The 25,494-nt window shown below is 38.2% G+C and overlaps 1 protein-coding gene across 1 annotated transcript; it reads left to right on the top strand.

Annotated features, from left to right (window-relative positions):
- Nucleotides 1-323: 323 nt before the first annotated feature.
- On the top strand, nt 324-24,878 carry nelfb (negative elongation factor complex member B). The gene is made up of 13 exons (XM_085179593.1): nt 324-582; nt 4,434-4,594; nt 4,688-4,787; nt 5,343-5,573; nt 8,002-8,187; nt 8,290-8,402; nt 8,489-8,591; nt 10,054-10,149; nt 11,019-11,161; nt 12,898-13,004; nt 19,144-19,285; nt 20,348-20,456; nt 23,558-24,878. Exons 1-13 carry the CDS (start codon nt 481-483, stop codon nt 23,726-23,728), a joined length of 1,764 nt encoding a protein of 587 aa, XP_085035719.1. The 5' UTR covers nt 324-480; the 3' UTR covers nt 23,729-24,878.
- The last annotated feature ends 616 nt before the right edge of the window (nt 24,879-25,494 follow it).

The following is a 25,494-nucleotide window of genomic DNA, read 5'->3' as shown; positions in this document are numbered from 1 at the left end:
TTTCCGAGGTAATTATACTTCTACCACGATCTATACCACAATTGAATCCTCCCATGTTTGAGAGTATGGCCAATTTACGGTGGAACAAAGGGAGTTTGAAATAGACAGACAGATTCAGCTGAGTTTACCGCGAAAAGCCGCAAAAAAAAAAAGCACAGCATGAAAGGCACAGACAGTAAATTCAGCGGACACTTTTAAAACTCGGTTTTGCATCAGCTCTTTGTAGTTACTGACTTCGCGCTTCTCCGCAGCTTGCAATCGAACCCTTGATGCTCGCCCTTTTACCGCAGAGCACGCTGGAACGTTTTCATCGCGGATGTTTCTGGCGGAGTGTTTACAAAGTTGCAACACAGGAAGCTCTCACTGAAAAGGCGAATGTGTTGTTTTCTGCAGAAGGAACTTACTTTTGTTGACTAAACTCCCGTCAGAAGACATCAATTTGACTCAGATAATTTAATTGATGCTTAAACTGAAAGCAAGATGTTCGCGGGGCTGCCTGAGCTTGGTATATCCAACGGAGAGGATCTTAAAGAAACTCTCACTAACTGCACAGAGCCGCTGAAAGCCATCGATCAGTTTCAGGTAACACCCAACAGCTTAATGCCTCGAGTGATAGAGTGTACATTTCGACTAACGGTAAATAAGCGTTCCCGGATTGATAAACAAACGATAGCGTATGTTCTGAACCATCCAAAGCTAGTCACCGTTCTCCGTTGTTTCCTACCAAGCTATTTTCATCACTGTTGTAGCGATAAACAACAACAACACAGATTGCAAAAAGAGAAAGTGGGAGAAATGGTCAATGAAATTTGCTTTCCACTTCAAGTTCATATTTTTGAGCTAATATCCTGCATTAAAAAAAATCAAAATGCAGGATTTTCATCGCCTTCTCACCCTTTATTCTGATCTCTCCCGCCAGATCTGTGAAAGCAGGAGAGAGGATTGGAGATGGCAGACAATCTTTGAGCGTAATCTCACAATGCACAGAACGTATGCCGTTCTGCTGTGTTTGTTTGTGGTGTGTTTGGAGTGTTTTTGACCTCCATGAGGTGAGAGTAGGTGATATAAGTCGACGCCAACTTAGAGCTTTAGAGAGTTTGAACAGCTATTTATTGTCTTAAATAGGAAATACAGTTTGAGCACAAACCATAGACTGTATATGAAAAATGGGCATACTTTTGTCATGTGAAAGGTGAAACCAGTAATCGTACTATTTGGCGTTTCTGTTTTATATCGGTGCTCAGGAGATAACCCAGACTGAATGGGCCCCATGGAGATGCAGCAAAAAAGAGATTCCTGCCCCTGTCGTGATTTGTGCATTTTTAATTTTAATTTTATTTTTATTTTTTTGCGTAGAAGAGGTTGAGAGGATTTAGTCCCATTTAAAAAATGATATTTAAAAAGACTTGTACTCAAGTCAATCTTCCCTAAGTATTAGGGATGTCACAGACACTCTTTATGGCAACAGTGGGAAGAAAAAACTTGTTTTTAACAGGAAGGTACATTGTATAGTGGGATTAAGAGTATTGGCTCTAACATATCTAAACCTGCATTCTTTTACATAGCCACCTTGGGGCAATATCTTTGGTTGTATAGACATGTATGGGAAAGCAACCATTAAACTTCTTTGATTTGTGTCCTCAATAGACACTTTACTGTGTGATCACGGGCTCAGTATCTAGTTTCAGTTTTATTTAATAAAGCCTGATATTCATGTCCCGTTAGAGTAACTATGGAAGATACAGCAGGATATCTTTTACATGTGACTGACTAGTTGGTGAGATATGAGCATGCAGTGTCTCTCCATGGCACTGAACCTCGGATTGATAACTAACAGGTGATGTGGCTAACTCCATCTTTTGTACATTTCTGCCCCTGCTGACTTTTAAATTCCAGCTATGTCGCTTTCCTAAAATGGCACAGATGTAATAGTCTTGTGCAGTCAAAAAGATGAGCACTATCCACGCAGTGTCCACGAGAGTATATAATCACTGTCTTCTAAGGCCCGTTGCATGTGAAGTTTGTTTCATAGAAGAGTCTGTGTAGGTTCTCAGTCACCCAGGTCATGGTAATCTAGGAGCTTGGAAATAAAAGTTTCTTGAAGATCACTTTTCATCCAAGAAGCCTCTTCAGTTCAGGGAACTATTTCAGAAAACTGAAGAAGCTTCTTGGATGAGAGAAACATGAAGAAAACATCTTCAAGAAACTTAAAGAAGTCCAGTGACTGAAACACTGAAGCAGTGATTGCCTGCAGTTTAAAGCTGCAGATCTCACTGGTGTCCAGGTCATGAAGAGACTGGCTGTAGTAAAATAAGAAATACATTTAATAAATGATTGTAAAAGTAGAAAAGTTAAAGTTTAGCATCTTGTCCACATCTGCGGTGAATCTTTGAAAAAAAAAATTTTGTCCTCAGTTTTTTTTAGGAGTAAACACATTTGTCCCTCAAGTTTTTCCACTTCTTTGTACATCCCCTCATGTTCCTTCCAATAGCTTCACTAGTCTTTGCTGACATCTGTAAGTCCTTGTAATGATGCTTTGTTTATTATTTCCTATATTGAGATGATCATTGTTATTCTTTCACTGATAAATTAAAACACTGCAGCCAAAAAGTAGCTAGAAATTTGAAGGAAGAATGAACAGTGCTGAATCAGCTGATCACAGTAGCTGAAGTAAGTGTGATTTTTAGGGCGGAGCATGTCAAGTCACAACATAGCTTAGGTTTTCAGAGGTGTTACAATGTAAATTAAAATATAACATAATTAAAATAGAAATATCCTGTGTTTCTGTTTTTGTCAGTTTGATCAGATTTGCCAACTCATAAGATAGATTACGTTTGCACTAAACGTAGTCTATCTTATCAGAGCTTTAACAATCTTGAACATTTTCAGCTTGGGAACATGCCGAGGCAGTTTTATTATTTTCCCAGATACCAACCATTATGACAGAGCTACAGCAAATCAGAGATTTAATCAAATTCAGATTCACTTGCAACAAATTCAGTAACTGTTTATTTGAGCTTTTCAAACACAAATCCTCAGCATTCACTGGTAATACTGAGTGTTTGTGGCTTTGTCGGGTGTTTGTTTGTTTGTTTGGCATCATGCTAAGCTCAAAATATTTAGGTTTTTGACTGGTCATCAGGGAAAAAGGATATTTCCAAAGGCGATGTGAAAACAAAACGGCCATCATCAAAATGACTTTGGTCAGTGATAATTTAAACAATTTCATTTTTTTAACAAAAACATGACATATTGATTGAAATTTTTTTATAAGGGATTTCCCCAAACTTTATAATTCAGATGACTAACAGATGTATGGGGGAATATGAGAATAATTCTATTTCTGGACAACCTACAATAAGTTGCCGTTTTTTACAGACATATATTCCTATTATGCATATAGGCTATGCCCATGTCGTGTAGCTACTATAGCACAGTTAAAGTTGATTTGTTATTCAGCTCTTAGTTCGGTTTCAAATCAAAATATTCAAAATGAAAACATGGTGTATTTCTTCTCCTGACGTGCTTAATTCTTTTTTCTGTTTACATTTTTAGTAGGGGTGGGGGGAAAATCGATACTATGTAGCATGGTGATATTTTGTTTGCTAATAATGTATCGATACAGGGGCAGCAGAAATCGATATTTTGTTACAAGATGGTTTTTGTGCTCTGACTTCAGAGCATGTTGATCCTTTTTCTGAGCAACAATCCTGACATTCCTTCACTGTCCAAATGTGTTTCACTTGTTTTTGGCAGCAATAAACATGACAGTTTACTTATTTTAATTTAAGACATGTTTTATTTTAATTAAGTTTAAAACTTTTTTATTTAATGTAAAATTATATTTTGTTTTAATTGACTTTCAAATTCTTCAGTTGCTGAAGGGGCTGCATAGTTTTCATAAACTGCATAGTTCAGAATAGCTATAATTGTACCAGATGGTTGATTCAGTTAAGTTGGACTAGACTGTAATACAAACCGTTCAGTTTGTCAACAATCAAACTGAAATGAGAGAAAGACTGAGTGTGAGACTTTGATATTAGAGAAAATGAATATTGATAAAGTTTACCTTTATGTACAGAATCTGAATATCGCAAAATATTTTAAAAAATTGCAATAATATCGTATCGTGCGTTAAGTATTGTGATAATATCGTATCGTGGGATGTGTGGTGATTCCCACCTCTAATTTTTAGGCAAAGAGTCAATAAACCTACTAAGTTTATTCATTTATGCAATTTACATTTCATACTTAACTTACATTTAATACTTTGTGGACCATTTAAAGCCCATATTATATGAAACATATCATGGAGTATAATGATATGGTTGTTTTACAGGTGTGTGCCCTGATGGGTAAGCTGACTTTGAATAGAGTAGCTGCACGGCTACAACTAATTCCTGATGAGTCCTTGACATGTTACATTATTGCAGATGGAAAATGGAATCTTGCTGCCAACGCTCCAGTCTGCTCTTCCTTTTCTCGATCTCCATGGGACGCCTCGGCTTGAGTTCCACCAGTCTGTCTTTGATGAGCTCAGAGAAAAGCTGATGGAGCGAGTTGCCGTCATAGCCGAGGGGAAGGAGGAGGACAGGTCTGTGATTGGTTGTGGGTTTTTTTTGTTTTTTTTTATTTGTATGCTTGCTGAGGGAACCAGTGTTTTTATAGACTTTTCCTCTATCTATAGATACAGGAAGCTTGAAGAGCTGCTCGAGAAGAGCTTCCCCCTTGTTAAAATGCCATCTATTCAGCCGGTGGTGATGCAGGTCCTGAAGCATCTACCTAAGGCAAGTATTTCAACCATTATCCGTTATAGGAATTGATCCTTAATTGAAAGGATTAATAATTTCATCCTTAATTAATCCTGCATTGAAAATACAAAGCAAATGTGGCTAAGGGATTTATTTTAGTTTAAACTATCACCTGGTAGTTGGATTGGGCTCGGATCACTTTCACACCATAAACAAAGCACTCTGGAGTTCATTTGGAAACATACTCAGACCACATCCTCCAAGAGGCTCAGTGGGGGGAGTTTGATTTAAAGGGATTAAATACCACAGGTGTGAGAATAACCTAAGACATGCTGCATTTGTTTCTTGGCCAACTCTCTTTATTTTCCACAGAACAACCACTGTGAGTGTCAACTATTGCCAGAAACTGGTACAGCATAGAAATAATACTGGAGAAGTTAACTAATTCCAGTCTCCAGCATTAGCTGATGCTCGTAGTAAGGGAGGGGAATGTTGTAAGCAGTACATGAGAAAATATAGTTTTGACAAGAAGCCAAGGATCCGTTTTAGGCGGACCTCTTTTTAACCTTTATTGCTCGCTTCTTCCTGCAGGTGCCAGAGAAGAAACTAAAGATGGTGATGGCTGACAAAGAGCTCTACAAGGTGTGTGCAGTAGAGGTAAAAAGGCAGATCTGGCAGGACAACCAGGCTCTGTTTGGGGATGAAGTCTCACCTCTCCTAAAACAGTACATTGTGGAGAAGGAAGCAGCTCTGTTCAGCAGCGACCTCTCCATCCTGCACAATTTCTTCAGCCCTTCTCCAAAAACACGACGCCAAGGGGAGGTGAGTTGCAGAACACAATGACACTGGCTTCAGATTTATTTCAGACTAAACAATGTAACACAATTTTAATCTCCTTAAGCTCCTTTAGCAACCATTACAATCTGGACATTTCTTGTTTAACAAGAAGGATAGAATAGAATCAAATAGAATAGCTCTTTATTGTCATTGGACAGGTGTAATGAAATTATGGCCAGCAGCACCTTCAGGTCCAGGTGGTTCTTCCTCAGGACATGGAGGAAGTGCAACTGCTGCTGGGCCTTCGTTACCAGAGCGATGGTGTTGTGGGTCCAGGTTAAATCAGCAGAGATGTGGGTCCCCAGAAACCTGAAGATGGAAACAGATTCCACCCGTTCTCCATTTATAATAAGAGGGTAATGGACCTGTCTGTGCCTCCTGAAGTTATGAGTTCTTTTGTTTGAAGGACGTTCAACTTCAGGGTGTTTTCGGAGCACTGGCGGAACAAGTTTTCTATCTCCGCCCTCTACGCTGTCTGATCTCCATCGGCATACTTGACGATGATGTTGGTTGGTTGGGTTGGTGTGCAGTCATAGGTGTACAGTAGGGGCTGAGAATGCAGTCCTGAGAAAACAGAGTGGTGGTCGCAGCCAATGGTGGGCTTCTTTTGCACCATTCACAGACAGTAAAAGCCACTGTAGTGTTGTTTAGGTCGACAGGCTTCTACAGCTCTCGTCTCAGGCCATGTGCATTGTCTGTTTGGCCGTCCTTAGATCTGATTAGTCTCCCAGTCCCCACAGCTGTGAATCAGATTCATTTATTTAAAAGAAAAGAAGTTTGGTGCAACTTCTTTACTTGCACGGGTGTCATCCAAGTAGACTTCAATAAGCAAGCTCCAGTCAACCTTCTGTTACTTTCGCTTGGCTTTGCATATAGCTCATGTTGACATATTGTGTGCAAGCTGTCATGGACCAAAATAGTTGAGAGACATAAAGAGGACTTGCCTGTCCTGTTGTCCTATTATGTTGTCTGTGCTTTTCATAATGTGTCTTGCACAACATGCAGCTAGCTGGCACCTTGCCACGGTGTTATCAATCTGTAGAAGTCAAATGCTAGTTATGTTTGCACTGTACCATTGTAACATGAATTACAGATGACTAAAGTCAATATGTTAGTCAGGATGATGGTGCTGTACCTGGTTGTAACTATTGGGTGCTAGCATTGTCACTCTGAAATTATTTTGTTAACAATTCTTAGCAATTCTGACAGTGGAATTAGAAGAAAGGGTTAGGCACTGAAAAGCAATGAAAGAAAAAATAATATGTCACCAAAGATGCATAAGAAACTCTTAAATGTTCAATAGTGATGTGTCAGTCACGAATGAGCCAACGAGCCGGATCTTTGAAGTGAACGACAGGAGCCGGCTCCTTATTGGGAGCTGTTTTTCTTTCTCTCTCTCGCACTTTTTTCCCGCTTCACTCCGCACGTCAGCCTTGTGCTTTGCGCTGAGCAGAGGGGGGAGGGGCGTTAGTTACACTAGCAGTAGCACAGGAACAGAGCGAGAGGGAGAAAGAGATCCAGGGACAACAAGGTCACATTAGAAAGGTATAGTAATCATCCACAACTATTTTCAGTTGCAGATGATAAAGGATTCAGAAAGTTTATTCATGCATTCAAATAGTTAAAAGTTGAAATGTAAATAGTTGGTTTTTGTATTATATAATTTATTTATTACATTTTATGTGGAGTGAATAAATACAAGTATATTTACGGTGGCCCCTACAGACAAAGCACGTACAAACTCCAAAACACGTACAAACTCCGAAGCACGTGAAACCTCAAAAATGCGCACAAACTCCAGGATGCTAGGGGGCAGTGTTGAGCTTTTCTTACCTAGTGGCTACACAAGCCAGGAAGTACCAACGACTGGATTTGGTGTGTGGTAGTAACAGGTAAATGAACTTTTTTTAAATTATTGGAATATATATGAGTGTTTGTGTATAAATACACAAACAATACACATATGCTTTCAATTGTGTAGTGTAAGTGATCTAGGCAGCTCTGCTAGCGTTAACTGAACTTCCAAAACAATGTGTTTTGCAGTTTGTTCGTGCTTTGTCTCTGGGGCCACCATATATATATTTATATATAAACATATATAAATAAAACCACATTTTTTTACATTAGTAATTCCTTTTGTGCATAATTTTATGTATATATTGTTGTTGCTAATAAATTAAAGCAACAAAACAACCCGAACAGCCGGTTGGGAGCCGAAAGAGCCGGAAATCCCATCATTAATGTTCCAAACAGCAGGTCTAAATAGTTGATGAAAGTGTTGTATTTAGGGGAGAGTAAAAATAACTTGGCATTCTTAGTCAAAGGTCTGGGGTTCTCAGGAGCATGTAAATGATCTACAGCTCCTGTTTTGGAATTACCTTTGCTGACTATTCCTGTTGTCTGTGTACTGTAGGTGGTTCTAAAGCTGACTCAGATGATCGGGAAGAATGTGAAACTGTATGACATGGTGCTGCAGTTTTTACGAACTCTCTTTCTGCGAACCCGGAACGTCCACTACTGCACCCTGAGAGCAGAACTGCTCATGTCTCTTCATGACCTGGACATCAGTGAGATCTGCTCGGTGGATCCCTGCCATAAGGTGAGGGCTCAGATACTGGTGGTAAATAAAGCCCATAATCACATCTCCAGTGTATTTTACTTTGTGTGTTGAATTGTGTGTTTGTTTTGTGCACTTTGACAGTTCACTTGGTGTTTAGATGCCTGTATCCGTGAGAAGTTTGTGGATGGTAAGCGAGCCAGAGAGTTGCAGGGTTTCCTGGATGGAGTGAAGAAAGGACAAGAGCAAGTCCTTGGGTAACAGACGAGGAGCTGGTTTATGAAAATAGTTGCTGATCATTGGTAGATGCACAAAATAATGTTTTGATTATTGTGCGTTCCAGGGACCTGTCTATGATCCTGTGTGACCCGTTTGCCTGCAACACCCTAGTCTTGAGTATCATGAGGAACCTGCAAGAGCTGCTGAGTCAGGATGCTTTACCACGAGTGAGTATACTGTGCATGAGAAACAGAAGAAGTGATACACAATTGTGCTGACAATTTGTGGTATTATACTGACTGACAACTTTGTGGTGATACAGCAAAAACACGCAATGTGGCAAAGAAAAGGAAGGGAGGCCCATTTAGAAGTTTAGACGATGAAACAGTGTCAAGTGCAAGTTTTAGTTGTGCAACACAGAAAGTTGAAATAAACCCAAAACACAATAATTCCTGCAGTTATTCTGCAGTCATATTATGTTTGAGGTTGTGAGGTTACTTCAGTAAAAGAAGAAAATACAACAGTGTAAAAATGGTGGATTTTAAGCAAGCAGTCAGAGCGGTGCATTTAATTCATGCAGCCACTGACAGAAACACACAACCATTCACACTCACATTTGGATTCACCAGTTATCCTTGGGGGGCAGGAAGCTGGAAGTATGGGCTCAAGTATGGGCTCAAAATGTGGTCATAAATATTTTGTACTTGTAAATCCGGATTTGTGTGTGTAAAAAAGATTTCTGTGTGGACTTAGCCAAAAAAAACCCTGCAAGTTACAAGTACGAATTTTGACCCTATTTTTCTTCCTTTCATCTGATTGGCCAATGTCATGTCAATCACAAATGTAACAATCCAATCAGAGAACAGATGGGTTTGGCTGTCGGAGGGGCGCTTTTTTGAACTGCAGGTCCTTGAAGGGTGATACAGTTTGAAGCTGGAGGATCTCTATATAAATATCCGATAGCAGCTAGGTCCCCTAACTTTCAGCAGCTGTTGAAAGGATAAAGTTGTGGTATATCAGTGGTTAGAAATACCATTATTACTTTAGGATTACTTTAGTTTGAGTCAGGGCTGACCCGGGACCATTGCTGTGAGTCACAGTGCGCAGCATAAAGGTCCTTTCACATCGGACGCAGGATGTGCTGCTAATGCTAACTGCTAACTAAAAGCAAAAGATCCAGAATTTGTTGCTGGCTGCTGAGCTCTGTGGGTTTTTGCAGCAGCTCTACCTGTACTAGATGCACCTGCTCCTTGTCATTTCTATCTCTGACTTTGTCCTCTACAAGAGTTTCTGTTGTTTTTGCTAGTTCAAATGTTCAATAAAAACATGTATGCTAATTCATAACGAAGAAAGCTTTGTAATGAAGACTGTCATTTCCAAAACACAGGACCTTCTTACTGTGAGGCAACTGTGCTAACCACGACAACACCATACTGCCCCAGTACATATATGTTTCAGTTAGTGAGCTAATGTTATGTTGAATGTGGGCTTGTTTTAAACTAGTCGAAATAAGAAAAAAATTCATGCACTAATTTAGTTTAAACATAATATTTCAATGCTGTTCAGCAGTGCATTTCTAATTTTAAATGTTGTCTTATGCTAATTACTAGTTGTCTGTACCCGCATACATGTACTGTGATGGGGCAGCATTTTTGATAACAGGCTCATGTCGTATGTTTTTTCTCACAGGATAGTCCTGACCTGATGCTGCTGCTGAGGATGCTCTCACTGGGTCAAGGAGCCTGGGACATGATCGACAGTCAGGTCTTCAAAGAGCCTCGTTTGGTGCGTAAATGCCGACAACACAGGTTTATCTGTATCTGTGCATCAAGTTTTTGCTTTCACTGATTAGAAAACAGAGGATCTGCTGTGTACGTAAATATTGTTACTCACAGTATTGTAGTGTCTCTGGAAAAATCTGCATTTTTATTTAAACCAGCTACAAATCAAACTAAAGCAAATTCCTTTAGTTTGATCTCTATTTGATTTGAATTTCTTTCGGTTAATAAAAAAAAAGAAGTAAAATGTATTCATACTATATAGGCCTTTGAAAGACAAGAAACCAGTGACAGTGGGCTTTACAGAGGTTTCAATAACCAGCTTGTCTAAGGACAAAATGAACATGGATGAACTTGTAAAACAACACAGAACATAAAATACGAGCCAAACACAGAGGCTGTGGTACGAAGAGAGGGCGGTAAGCTATTCAGTAGTTTGGGAGCTAAGGTTTGAAATGCACAGTCCTCCATAGATTTCAGACAGGTGTGCGGGACAAGAAGAAGAATGTTATTTGTCAACATGAGAATAGGAGTGGATCAGTAGGAGGGAGCCTCGCCTTCTAAGGGTATAAAAGTAAGAGCCAAGATGTGAAACAGAAATCTGAATGTTACAGGAAGCCAGTGCAGAACCTTTCTCAGAAAATCTATCTCAGCCCCGCCCGTCGGGCTATATGATAACCCAACGGGCGGGGCTGAGATAGATTTTGGTCGCCCGACCAGAGATATCGCTAGCTCCGGGACGTCGGGCTAGCGATTTTGCGAGCTCTGTCCATTGTAATAATTTCAAACATTACTTTGAAAGCTATCACTGCAAGTATCACGAAAGAAGTCCAGCAGAAGTCACCGTGACATTATTGGTATTTATGTCACCCTCAGGATCTGGAAGTGGTTACTCGCTTTTTGCCTGCGATGATGTCAGTGGTTGTGGACGATCACACCTTTACTGTGGAACAGAAGCTCCCAAGTGAAGAGAAGAGCTCGCTGTCATACCCCACCACCCTGCCCGAATCCTTCAACAGGTAAAAACACAGCAGCTAAAGAGGAGAGGCAGATGTTATATTGCATCAAACGTAGGTTGTCATCAGTACTTTCATCTCATAGCTTCCTTTCTCGGGAGGTAAGAAGCACTGTTACCACGTTAACCCTCACATCCTACTCTAATTTAGGTCACTTCTAAATTTAACTATAAAATGTAAATTCTTCACATGTTTGTACAAAAAAATATCTCCAAACACGAGTGAGAAATCATAAACCGTCTTTAGTACTGCTCCTTTATTTTTCTTCTCAGAGGTAGTAGTTTTAAATGATAAACTATAGAGATGTTGATGCAACATGATGTATGTAACCATGTATGAGGTATAAGAGATCAGTTGCATTGACTTCATTACTTGAAACCTTGGGCATGTTTGTCTTTATGACAATGACTTCTGTGTTTCTAGCAACTTCTTCTTGGGTCAGTTTATTATCCCAGCAGGCCAATCGTCAGTAGCATCCGATGATTGGCGGGGCATACGTGTTGATTCCACAGATCTCGTGCTTCCTCTGCAGCTGTTTGGTAGTTGCATCTTTCCCAGTGGCCTCTTTGTGGTTAAAATTTGTCTGTCGGATTTCAAAGTATTTATAACGATCCTCAGTGTCTGCAGTGTTGCCTTCTATCAGAGCAGTCCCTACAGCTCCGTCTATCTTCCAGCTACACCGATTTCATTGCATCCAAGTGTTGTGAATTGATGTCTTATTTCAGTTTTCAGTTTTCAGTTTTATTTGTCACATGCAAGTTAGCACAGGGTCAACATTGCAATGAAATGTGTTTGACGAGCAGCAGTCACTCAGCAGCATGATACAGTAGGAGAAAATATAATAAAATATAATAAAATAATTTTAAAAAAATAGAAAAATAGTAAGGAGCAAAATATTAGAGAGACGTGGTAAAAGAGAAAAGATGACTAAATATATATGTGATTAAATAAGAAAAACTTGAAAAGAAATATGACGGGAGGGCAGATGGGATATTGCACAGGAATGAGCAGCAGAAAATTACAGTATTGCACTTTTTAAATATAAATATAAATTTTCTGGCATAACGTTAGAGTCGACCATCTGTAGAGGAGGTGGCCTGTCTGTAGCCTGTCATATTTAAGGACCTGGGTGAGGAGCTATGCAGCACAGCAGTAGGGACAGAGCAAATCCCGCACTTGATGGTGGCTTTGGCTTGAAGTTGGCCTTTAGTGTCATTTTCCATATGCCCACTGAATTACTGTTGAAGGCTCTTAGGGTTTTGTTAATCTTTGCAGTTGTTGGCATTCCTGGATTGAATCATAGGCTTTCCTACACAAGTACACGGGTTGGTCATTCTGATCTGCTCTGTCTACCAGTAGCTGGCCTGTTCACTTTGCCCTAATGATGCACGGGCATCCAGACTATCGATGACACACATAAAATAATATACTACCGACACTTTATTCACTTTTAGTCACTTTAATTTTAAAACTGTATATTCTGTGTATTTATTACCTGTTCTTATTGTCCTTATCTTCAACGTTATGCTGCTCTGTTGTATGTTAGTTGCTTCTTGGGGATAAATAAAGTCTTTCTGTCCTGGGTGCAATTTGAAATGGGATGTAGTGAATTAGTGGGTGGATCCGTTTGTGGAGGCAATTCATTAGGTCGGTTCACTAAGCTGAACAAATGGTGACAGCGGTTGTCTCCAGGACCACACACAGAAGTGTAGCAGGTAATGTTTTCCCTACCCCCTCAGATACCTGCAGGAGAACAGAGTGGCCTGTGAAATGGGTCTCTACTACGTGCTCCACATTGCCAAACTGAGGAACAAGAATGCCTTACAACGGTTGCTGCCTGCACTTGGTGAGTGTCTGAATTATAACAACAACAATTTCATCTTGTAACTTGAGTCAAAATGCAGTATCACTGCTTTTTTTCACGTAACTGAGTCTTATCTGATCTCTCAGTTACATTGCTTGTTTTTGGGTTTTGTTTTGGGGGTTTTGTTAATAAATCACAATATTAACAAAGATGTGCGCGATTAATCGACTACTCTTCAATATTTTCGGCAGTCTGCAGACGCACCAGTCATGTAATATGATCGTTAATATTTTGATTGCTGTCCAGTGCCAGTACATAGTTGTTATGTAGCCCTCTGCCCCCAGATGGAGCTGCTCCTAACATGGTTTCAGAATTCATTTTAAAATCTTGGTACTGACTTTTAAAGCGTTGAATTGTGATGCCCCTGCTTACATTTCTGATCTTTTAGAACCCCACGCTCCCTCTCGCAGCCTGACATCATCTAATCGAAGGCTGTTGGTCCCTCGAACATATTTTAAAACCAGAGGTGATAGATCTTTAGAGCGGTGGCCCCCAGGTTGTGGGATGCTCTCCCTCCATCATTACGTTGCCTTGATTGTATTTATTCTTTTAAAAAGCAGCTTAAGACTCATTTATTTAGATTGGCTTTTAATTAGATTTGTGCTGTGTTTTATTATTAATGTATTTTATGTATTTCTGTTTTATATTACTGTGAAGCACTTTGTGGTTTTTATCCTGTGAAAGGTGCAAAAGTATAAATAAATTGATTTGATTTGAAAGTATTTTGCTCCAGAAAATGAAAACAGAGTTGTATCGAGGCTTTGTCAGAATAAACCGGCTGTCAACACTCAACATGAGTATTACACATATTCAGCACAGGCACGGGGACGTTCATTTTCATGTAAAGACAGCTTTTGCTAACGTTAGCCACACCAGTGTGACACTGTTTACCTGAAAATGCAGAAGATTTCACTCAGTGTTGTTGAATGCAAAAGTTCATTAAATATAATGAGCCTGAACACGGTGCCTGGCAGACTGTAGCACAACCAACAATGAGAGAGGAAATGAAGCTAAATATACAACAGCAGGCTGTTCAAATTCCATGACAAATGAGTCGTGTGTCAAAAATCTGTCCTTTAATTAATGAAGGAAATTAGCAATGCTTTTAATTTGTGGATTAGAGGAAAACTTGGCAGCTTATCTGCGAGGTGCTGTTAGCAGGTTGGGACTGGAAGACGAGGTCGTTACATATCCAGACAACAGAAGCAATAAGGTAGAGGCAAACAACATCATGTTGGAGCAGGAAGCAGTTTCTTGTTATGATGATGAAATTTGATGAAAACTGACGGTTCTGATCTAAACAGTGACAAAACTGATGGATGCACACGTGTGTCCCTACCTTAGAGCTGTCACATGACAGGGCGTAGTCCCTGTGCTCCCTCAAAAGTGCCACCACTGGTCTGTGTGGGGAAGCACGCGTATCTGTGTTGAACTTTTACCATGAGTTTGCTGAACGAACATAATTAACCCTCTGGCCTTGTTAAAAATCACTACCCTTTCAGCTTGTTCGTGGCCAAAAATGGCCACCCCTTGTTTACGTTTACAAAATGCTATAAAATTCATATATATTAAGAAAAATTCCCACTTTTTTTGACATGATTTTTTAGATTAGTACCAGTGCTGTTCATGAAAATCAAAATTTCATTCAAATTCATAATTTTAACCCTTTAAATACCAGTTAGATCACATAATCCTAGGAACTCATAAATGGAAAAAATCACAAAACCCCAATTTTTTTCCAAATAAAACATGCCATCTGATTTACTTTCTAACCATGATGGAGGTTAGATGCATAGCAATAATTAACAGTATCAATGACTTTTATACATCTTTGTTTTTTTGTGCAGTGACAGAAAAACATAAAAACTTCCTCTCAGCTTGTTCGTGGCCAAAAATGGCCACCCCTTGTTTACGTTTACAAAATGCTATAAAATTCATATATATTAAGAAAAATTCCCACTTTTTTTGACATGATTTTTTAGATTAGTACCAGTGCTGTTCATGAAAATCAAAATTTCATTCAAATTCATAATTTTAACCCTTTAAATACCAGTTAGATCACATAATCCTAGGAACTCATAAATGGAAAAAATCACAAAACCCCAATTTTTTTCCAAATAAAACATGCCATCTGATTTACTTTCTAACCATGATGGAGGTTAGATGCATAGCAATAATTAACAGTATCAATGACTTTTATACATCTTTGTTTTTTTGTGCAGTGACAGAAAAACATAAAAACTTCCTCTCAGCTTGTTCGTGGCCAAAAATGGCCACCCCCTGTTTACATTTACAAAATGCTATAAAATTCATATATATTAAGAAAAATTTCCACTTTTTTTGACATGATTTTTTAGATTAGTACCAGTGCTGTTCATCAAGACCAAAATTTCATTCAAATTCATAATTTTAACCCTTTAAATACCAGTTAAATCAAATAATCCTAGGAACTCATAAATGGAAAAAATCACAAAACCCCAATTTTTTTCCAAATAAAACATGCCATCTGATTTACTTTCTAACCATGATGGAGGTTAGATGCATAGCAATAATTAACAGTATCAATGACTTTTATACATCTTTGTTTTTTTGTGCAGTGACAGAAAAACATAAAAACTTCCTCTCAGCTTGTTCGTGGCCAAAAATGGCCACCCCCTGTTTACATTTACAAAATGCTATAAAATTCATATATATTAAGAAAAATTTCCACTTTTTTTGACATGATTTTTTAGATTAGTACCAGTGCTGTTCATCAAGACCAAAATTTCATTCAAATTCATAATTTTAACCCTTTAAATACCAGTTAAATCAAATAATCCTAGGAACTCATAAATGGAAAAAAATCACAAAACCCCAATTTTTTTCCAAATAAAACATGCCATCTGATTTACTTTCTAACCATGGTGGAGGTTAGATGTATAACAATAATTAAAAGTATCAATGAGTTTTATGCATCTTTGTTTTTTTGTGCAGTGACAGAAAAACATAAAAACTTCCAAAAATGGCCACCCCCTGTTTACATTTACAAAATGCTATAAAATTCATATATATTAAGAAAAAGTTCCCCTTTTTTTGACATGATTTTTTTAGATTAGTATCAGCGCTGTTCATCAAGACCAAAATTTAATTCAAATCCTGACTTTTAACCCTTTAAATCACAGTTAAATTACATAATTTTAATGATTTACAAAGGGATAAAAGCATAAAATCCCCATTTTTTTCCTAAATAATACATGCAAACTGATTTATTTTCTAACCATGATGGAGGTTAGATGCATAGCAATAATTAAAAGTATCAATGAGTTTTATGTATCTTTGGTTTTTTGTGCAGTGACAGAAAAAAAAAAAAAAAATCCCTCTAATTTTGTTCGTGGCCAAAAATGGCCACCCATGTTTACGTTTTCAAAATACTATAAAATTCATATATATTAAAACATTTTTCTACTTTCATTGACTTGATGTTTTAGATTAGTATCAGTGCTGTTCATCAAGACCAAAATTTAATTCAAATCCAGACTTTTAACCCTTTAAATACCAGTTAAATTACATAATTTTAATGATTTACAAAGGGATAAAGGGATAAAGGGATAAAAGCATAAAATCCCCATTTTTTTCCTAAATAATACATGCAAACTGATTTATTTTCTAACCATGATGGAGGTTAGATGCATAGCAATAATTAAAAGTATCAATGAGTTTTATGTATCTTTGGTTTTTTGTGCTGTGACAGAAAAACAAAAAAAAACTCTCATTTTGTTCGTGGCCAAAAATGGCCACCCATGTTTACGTTTTCAAAATACTATAAAATTCATATATATTAAAACATTTTTCTACTTTCATTGACTTGATGTTTTAGATTAGTATCAGTGCTGTTCATCAAGACCAAAATTTAATTCAAATCCAGACTTTTAACCCTTTAAATACCAGTTAAATTACATAATTTTAATGATTTACAAAGGGATAAAGGGATAAAGGGATAAAAGCATAAAATCCCCATTTTTTTCCTAAATAATACATGCAAACTGATTTATTTTCTAACCATGATGGACGTTAGATGCATAGCAATAATTAAAAGTATCAATGAGTTTTATGTATCTTTGGTTTTTTGTGCTGTGACAGAAAAACAAAAAATCCCTCTCATTTTGTTCGTGGCCAAAAATGGCCACCCATGTTTACGTTTTCAAAATACTATAAAATTCATATATATTAAAACATTTTTCTACTTTCATTGACTTGATGTTTTAGATTAGTATCAGTGCTGTTCATCAAGACCAAAATTTAATTCAAATCCAGACTTTTAACCCTTTAAATACCAGTTAAATTACATAATTTTAATGATTTACAAAGGGATAAAGGGATAAAGGGATAAAAGCATAAAATCCCCATTTTTTTCCTAAATAATACATGCAAACTGATTTATTTTCTAACCATGATGGACGTTAGATGCATAGCAATAATTAAAAGTATCAATGAGTTTTATGTATCTTTGGTTTTTTGTGCTGTGACAGAAAAACAAAAAATCCCTCTCATTTTGTTCGTGGCCAAAAATGGCCACCCATGTTTACGTTTTCAAAATACTATAAAATTCATATATATTAAAACATTTTTCTACTTTCATTGACTTGATTTTTTAAATTAGCACCAGTCCTAGTCATGAAAACCAAAATATAATTCAAATTTAGATATTATACGCTTTGAACTGGGTGTGGTTCCCAATCAGCCAGAGTTCACACCCAGTTTCACACCTTGGCTCAGGCGATTAGAGGATCATCAGGGGGTCCCTTTGTCCCTCTTGGGGTGGGGGGGACACTCCCACCTTCTTGCCATATTGCCAGAATAAATGGTCTGGAAGCTGTTAGGTTGACTTACAGCAGTAGCAACGTCTGCACCTGCATAAACTCCAGGACACGTTTACAAACAGTGTTTGTTGTTGTTTGCGCTGCAGCTGCAGGTTTGAACTGTGCAAAATGTCCTGTGATTGGGGTTTTTTTTGTTTTTGTTTTTGTTTCTAGAGTTAATATTTTGGGTATGGTCTCTTTTTATGAAAAATACAAGAGTAAAAGTGCTTTTCACATGTGCTTCAAAGCTAAGTTTGACTGGGAACCTCAAAGCTCAATATCCTGCATCCACAGGAATTCACTGCAGCCTATGTAATGTTTGATGCGTCATTATTTATTCCAGTCTATCTTGCAAATACATGTTTGTGCTGCAATGTCATGCACAAACACAAACTATCAGATCCTTAAGACCAAACCTATGTCAAAATTGTTTCATTATATTGGTCCATTGGAGTGTGGTAACCCATCAACCCCACCTAGTGGAAACCAAGAATATTACATGAAATTGCTTGCTTGGCAGAAAATGGGCCAAGGATGTCATGTGGTAGAAAAAATGAAAAACTACAATTTTCATGTGTTGAGTTTAGAATGAAAGCAATTTTACCTAAATTGCATGCTATAGTACTGCCAGTAACAAGGAATCAAAAAAGGTGGTTATAATGGGTTTCAATTGGCCAAAAATGGCCACGATCAGTAAAACAGGAACAAATTGGTGTATAGTGAATATTATTGACATTATTAAGTTGAAATGTTGAAAATTAAAAATTTTTAAAAAAATGCACACCTTTGGAAAGTTTCATTCCATTTGCATTAACAGAACAAAAATGGTTGAAAACCGAATAAAGAAAGTGGCCAAAAATGGCCAGATAGAGACCAGAGGGTTAAAACACATGAGGGAAGAAATGAATAATTTTCAATTATAAAATTGTTCCCAACCCCAAAGTCAGCCATGTATTAGTCGTTTCCCACTACATCAACTTGCAAGTCGCTGTCTATGTTCCCACTACATCTGCTGTTGTCAAAGAGTTTTTCTGCTGCTGGACTTTTTGCCAATGAACTAAAATCACATGTTTCACTCCTGTGTTAATTTCACTGAATAGAAATGTTTCTTCAGTAGAGTCAGGACACTTTCGATGTTTAGGCTTTTCTAGTTTAGTCAACTAAGAAATTAGTCACCAGGAACATGTATTCAGAAACTTCACATTCAGTGTGTTAATGACAGACCATTCCACTTTATAGGAACAGTTTGAGTCTTACAAGTGTTTCTTTCTTGTCCCCCATAGTGGAGACCTACAATGACATGGCTTTTGGTGATATCTTCCTCCACCTGCTGACTGGACACCTCACACTTCTCTCTGATGAGTTTGGATCTGAAGAGTTTTGTTCAGTTGTCTTTGATGGATTCCTCCTTACATCTTTCTCCAGGTAGGTTGATTCAGTGTTACAGTATAAGACTACATCACCAAAGTTGACTGAAAAATACACAAAGCTCTTATTACCATCCAGCTTCTGACAATAGCGGAAAGCTTAGTGGTTCAGTAGATTCAGATCCCCAGCTGCTGACCGGAACCTTCCTAACTGCTCAGGAAGGTGCTCCCTAACATTTTAAAGAGGAATTACACAGTGATCTTTTACTGATGCCATTGATGATGCCATTTTCCCAAACTTGCCAAGACAGAGCACACAGTTGCACAAAGAACAGCGGGGCATGTTTAGCATTACATCTTCAGTTCTTGTTTTCGAATGCTGCCATTAGTCTCTGCAGAGTAAATGTATCAAGAGAAATGAGGAAGGATACAGTATGCTGAACTGTGTCTGCAGTTCATGCTTTTAAACTTGGGTGATAATAATAACAATAACTATTTAATTTCTGTAGCATCTTATAAACACGTTTTACAGAAGTTTAAAAGTGATTTTAAAGACGTAAGCAGGTACCGAAAGGGGCCGTCCCAAAACTGCCAGTCCATGTCCTTAATCATGAAAACATGGAAAGATGGTTTATTCTGTGTGTATCAGGACATAATTTGACTGTGGAACATAATACTGCATGTAAACGTGAGTTCCTGTTAGCATGATACAGGAAGCTAACAAGGCAATCACACAAGTCACCTTCAAGTGTGGAATAAACTGCTGCATAGGTCTCACCCCCTAGACTTTTACAGAGGTCACAGCTCAGTGAACAGCTCTCCAGTTGGTCCTTCAGTGTTAGAGAATAGAGGATTATCATTGGCTAAAGACTCATGATTGACACGTCTTTGCCCAAAGAGCAAACGCCCTTCTCTCATCACATGATTTGTTGTTGTTTTAACCAAGACGTCAAAGCATTGATCTATTTACTTCTTTGTGTATCTTTTGCATTTTTCATTAACTGTGAGATATAAAAGCTTCTTTCTAAACGATGAGGATAAAAACACCTTCGGTGTGATCGCGTACAGTAAACATGTCTGTCGTTTGTCTCGACTGTTTCTTCTGTCTGATTCGTTACAGTAAAGAAAATGTCCACAGACACACCCTGAGGATGTTACTGCATCTCCACCACAAAGTGTTCCCATCATATATGGAAACTTTAATGAAAACTCTGGACCCTCCAAAACAGGTAGGCTTTATCTCTACGATGAGTTTGATTTCAGGTGGAGAGCTCCATTTAGACCCTCGTGTTGAACCACGAGGGAGCAAAACGATCGCATGAGTGCTGCTGTTTGGAAGAATAAAGTAGTCGTGGCAAAACAATCGCATGACCACTTCACGATGACAAAGCAACAAGGTGATATATGCCCGTTAAATTGTGCTGATAGTCCACGTAAAACCAGAATCACGATAAACAATATACGCAGAATAGTTTTGTCACGTTTACTGTCTAAGGACAGCAGCGTGACCTCTCTGCTTATGACCTTATGTCAGACCTGCAGGTATCAGGCTGTGATGTTCTCCTTAAAGTCGACAGAAATGATTTTTTGGAGTGGCACAAATAATTTGTGTGGCATCTTATTTAATGCAGAACAGCTGATTGTTCTGTAAATAGGTTGAAATGTTTATTTAAAAAAGGGTAAAAGGTTGCAAATAACTTTGTTGTTTGCAAAACTTGTGCGTAAGATTTTAAAATTTGCGATTTATATTTGCATTTAAAGTTCTGAAATATGATTCATTAAACATGTTTGTGGTTGTTACAGTAAAAAATCCAACTTTTTTCTACTCAGTTTGTTTTTTGTCTGATTTCAGATCAGTTGTGTTAATACAGTATATCAAAATGAAAACATGACTGTAAATTCAGACACGTGAGGTTGTGTGAGGATGACACCAAACAAGACAAATAAACAGTTTTTAAAGGTGAAATAGAGGAAACATCAAAAGTGGTCAAAAACAGCCAATTATGCTCTGGACCCCAGAGGGTTAAACATTTTTCTAAAGTAATGCAATAATTACTTTTCCTAGTAATTAATTTTTAACTCCGTCACTAACTCAGGTACTTTTTTGAATAAGTAATTAGTAACTGTAATTAATTACCCTTTCAAAGTAACTTGCACAACACTGGTCATTATCACCAGAGGTTTCGGGAAGAACTATTGTGAGACGTTACCCCACCCTATCATGCGAACACTTAAAGTCACCTGACAAAAGGTGTGAGTGGGGGTTGAAGGGCCTGGGATGGACTCTCAAGAGTACATTGCTGCATTGCAGGTGGCAGGCAGCTGGTGTTGGAGCCACTGCCTCTGTTCAATGATGGTTGATCACATCATTCATTTTTTACTCCTCCTTCAAAATATGCATCTTAACCGGCCCCAATACCTGTGTGTATAAGGATGAACTTGAATATTTAGATGACAGTTATATCTAATTCATAAATGTGACTTAAAAATAATTGCTGGTAGCTGACCATGCTGGTGATTAGGGCTGCCACGATTAGTCGACTAGTCACAATTACGTTGACTATTAAAATCGTCGACGACTGATTTAATAGTCGACGCATCGTTTGAAGCTTTGTAAGATCCCAAAAGACGCAGGAATAAGTAGTAGGATTTAAGAGTGTAATAACGGACTGAAACAGAAGATGGCAGCACTGCATGTAAAAGGATGCCAGCTGCCGTTAAACCCAGAAGAAGAAGAAGCTGTGTCCCAGAATTCATAGCGCAGCCCAGCTCAGTTTCCAACAATGGCGGCAGCTAGTTAGTTTTAATATTACTCTTATTATTCTTTCTGGGTCACAAAATAAATGTTTAACATATTTTCAGGCGAGAATGTAGCTGTGTAAACCTCAAATATCTGCTCAGTTTATCAAGACGCCACATATTTTCAAAAGCGCTCCGACGTTTTCGGAGACGTCTGTTAGCCACTAGCTCGATAGCTAGCCGGGGGCTAGGCTAACTAGAGCCGTGAGAACACCGGACTCCCGGCTAATCGTTTTCAAACCCACCGCTGTCTTTCGCTACTCAGGTTAAACATGATATATAAGTCACTTAGATAACTTAAAATGTTATTGTTTGGCTTTTTTCAGTATTTTATTTGTTCCTGAGTAAATCAGTTTGGCTGAGATTAAAGTTATAGTTTTTACACAGCTGAATAAACGTCAAGCAGACAGCTGATTATCAGAAGTGTGAGATGCTCGAGAATTTACTCCGGTGTCCTGTTATATTTTAGATAGCAAGGAGTTTATTAAACTTCACCAAAACAATCTGCAGATTTCATTAAAATTTAATAAACTATCATCTTGTCTTTATTTTTAGTTAGCACATACCTTAAACACTTAAAGCTGTAAGCTAATGATAGTTATATAAGAGCAAACGCTGCTGGTGCAATAAGCTGTACGTTTTACGTCCAATGGATGATGATCTGATTAGTCGACTAATCGCAAAAATAATCGGTGACTAGTCGACTATCAAAATAATCGTTTGTGGCAGCCCTACTGGTGACAGTGATTAAGCATTTAGAACATTGTAGAACTTGCAGTTCCTCGACCACAGTGGCGTGTACTTCCTCCCCCTCGCTGTCATTTCTCATAATAGTCTTTCTGTTTTTGACATTTGCACTTCACACTGCACCGCTGCACACAGACACACAGCTCCTCTACTCACTAAGAACAGAATTAATTAACATTCATAACCCTAAACAACACTTGGAGGAATTTCCGAGGTCAAAAAAAGTTTTATTTTCAACAGCACTGTAGTGTTGAACAGTTATTAGGTTAACAGGTTATAAATGTTAACCTGGTCGGCACACAAACTGACATTAGATGTTTAACTCTTAGTTATCCACCACATTGGCATCTGTTGTTTTAATGTAGCATCTTGCAGCCTGTGGTTGGATAAAAGATAAATATCATTCCTGAAAGGATCATGGATGGGATATTGAGCCCTGACTGAGCAGATTACAGGCAGAGGTGACCTGAGTGAGTCTGCAAGAAGAAGGTTCAGAGTTTGGAGAACTAATCTGAAGAAATAAAGCTTGACGTCTGGAGCAGAGCAGTCTAATCAGGCCTGAGGAGAAGAGCTGCAGACTGAGACGCAGCAGCACGAGCAGAGAGAGGCTGACAGATGAGATTCAAGATTCTTTACTGTCATATTCAGAATGAAATTAAGGGCATACAGTGTGGACAGGATGATACACTGTACAGTGGTCATTGTAGTCTTACACACACACGTGTGAACTCGAGTTGAATGTCAGTATATTGTATGTGCTGACATGTGTGCTGTGTGTTCACAGTGCAGTGAGCCACTGAAGGAGCTCTACACCCAGCTCACAGAGAAAATGGAGGCGCAGAAAAAGAGCCCGCCTCCAACAGATGAAACTCCATCCCTGGACTTGGGGCTGCACCCAGTGACCGTTCCCACTACGGCCTCCACACCAACCACACCTCACACCTCTAATCACTGATAGACTTTACATGCAGGCTGCAGCTGATTCATGAAAGGCTGGAAATTTTACAGTTGTGTAGGATTTTTTTTTTTTTCAAGGTTTAATTCCTGTAGACGTGCGTCTTCCAGCTCTGACAGTGTGCTCCTGTTTTTTTTTTTTTGGTTTTTTTGCATTATTGTTCAGATATACAATATTTTCATATGTATCTGGGCTGTGTGTGTTTATGAAGTGTGTCAGTAGTGCAAGAACCCTGTAAATAAAGAACTGTTTGCAAATATAGTTTGATTTACTATGAGCCAGGCAAAATGCACCACCTCGATACGAACACAATCAGTTGATGAGACACACTCGACTGTAACAGGAAATAAGAGACCGATGTGTGTAAACCCCATTGGTTAACTCACCAACAGCCAAACATAGAGTTCGACATGCTGAAGGCTTGTTTGACTCTGGTAACATCTCACACAAGCATGAACATGTCAGTTAGATGTCTCTGCGCATTTATTACACTTTGAGAAAACAGGGATTACAGTGAGAATTCCCAAGTACGGATCGGCTCCGAGACCACTGGAAACTGCATGAGTGAGTGGGACACACACACACAGTGAAACAAAAATGATGAGTGATGCCTCTGACATTATTGCACGAGTCTTGTTTGGGTCTTTTTTACTCAAATATGATCAATTATCCTCACCACACACACACATGCATGCACAGTGATGTTCTCGCCGTGTATCCTCTCGCTCTCAGGTCTTCCTCTGCACACACACCAGCTGAAAAAAATGAATTTTTTTAATCCAAATGGCAGTTTTGATGAAGTATTTCTTTTCAGTTGTACACACAACAAGAACAACATCTGAAGTTTGGGAGTTGTTGCCTTGGCTTCAGTAAATCTCATTAACATTAAACGTAAATGAGATGACTTTTCACGCAAAAGATGTAAAAGTAACTTAATGTTAGACAAAAGACTCGTTGCGCTCTGATTGTCACGTTTTGACATGGATATGTTGACTCAGCAAAGGTCATATTAATGGCAAATGTTTTGCCTCATTACTTGCAAGTTTAATGAAGCCTGACTAAGCCTTTGTGCTTTTTTGTGTTGTACCAGAGGTTTCAACACAGCTGTTACATAAACTGGTTGAGGTCCTAATTAGTGCTGTGAGCAAAATGGTGCCAAACTATATTTTAAAAAGTAACTTTATTCTAAAGAAAATAAGAATACAATCTGAACTTATTTTGTAAAACAATTTTTGCTGTTTCTTTAGAAGTAATGTTATTTCTGACTCAATCCTATTTTAAGAATACTTTAGTAGGCATTGTAATCCTACTGCAGCGTATTTAAAAAATAAATACTTCACTGACTTTTGTAGGGTATTTGTTTTGTGCTTTCACTGTAATGCAGATGATCTCTCCCAGTGTCCCTGCACTGCAGTACTGTAATCTCACAGTGCCACTGACAGCATGGGTAGCAATGTAACTTCGTACATGTACTTTGATATTTGAAAGTACTCTGAACTTGCAGTATACTTTATTTGGCTATTTCATGCTGTTTGCAAATGTTGCATTTTGTACTTGCAGATAAAAGTACCAAATAATTAAAATAACCTCCATCAATAATCAGTACTTTCACTCTAAGTTCCTAAAGTGTATTTTGATGCTTTAATGTTTTCTTTGCAAAATGGTTATTCAATACTAAACAATGTTTAAACTCTTGTGCAGCTTATTTTAATGACACATCGATATGAGAGCACAGGGCCGAACCTTCTTCATGCCTCAAAACTGTC

The sequence above is a fragment of the Neolamprologus multifasciatus genome, chromosome 12 (assembly GCF_963576455.1).
Source record: "Neolamprologus multifasciatus chromosome 12, fNeoMul1.2, whole genome shotgun sequence".
In the NCBI taxonomy this organism is placed as follows: domain Eukaryota; kingdom Metazoa; phylum Chordata; class Actinopteri; order Cichliformes; family Cichlidae; genus Neolamprologus; species Neolamprologus multifasciatus.
The sequence above is the reverse complement of the archived record's forward strand: the minus strand, read 5'-3'. Positions and strand labels throughout refer to the sequence as shown.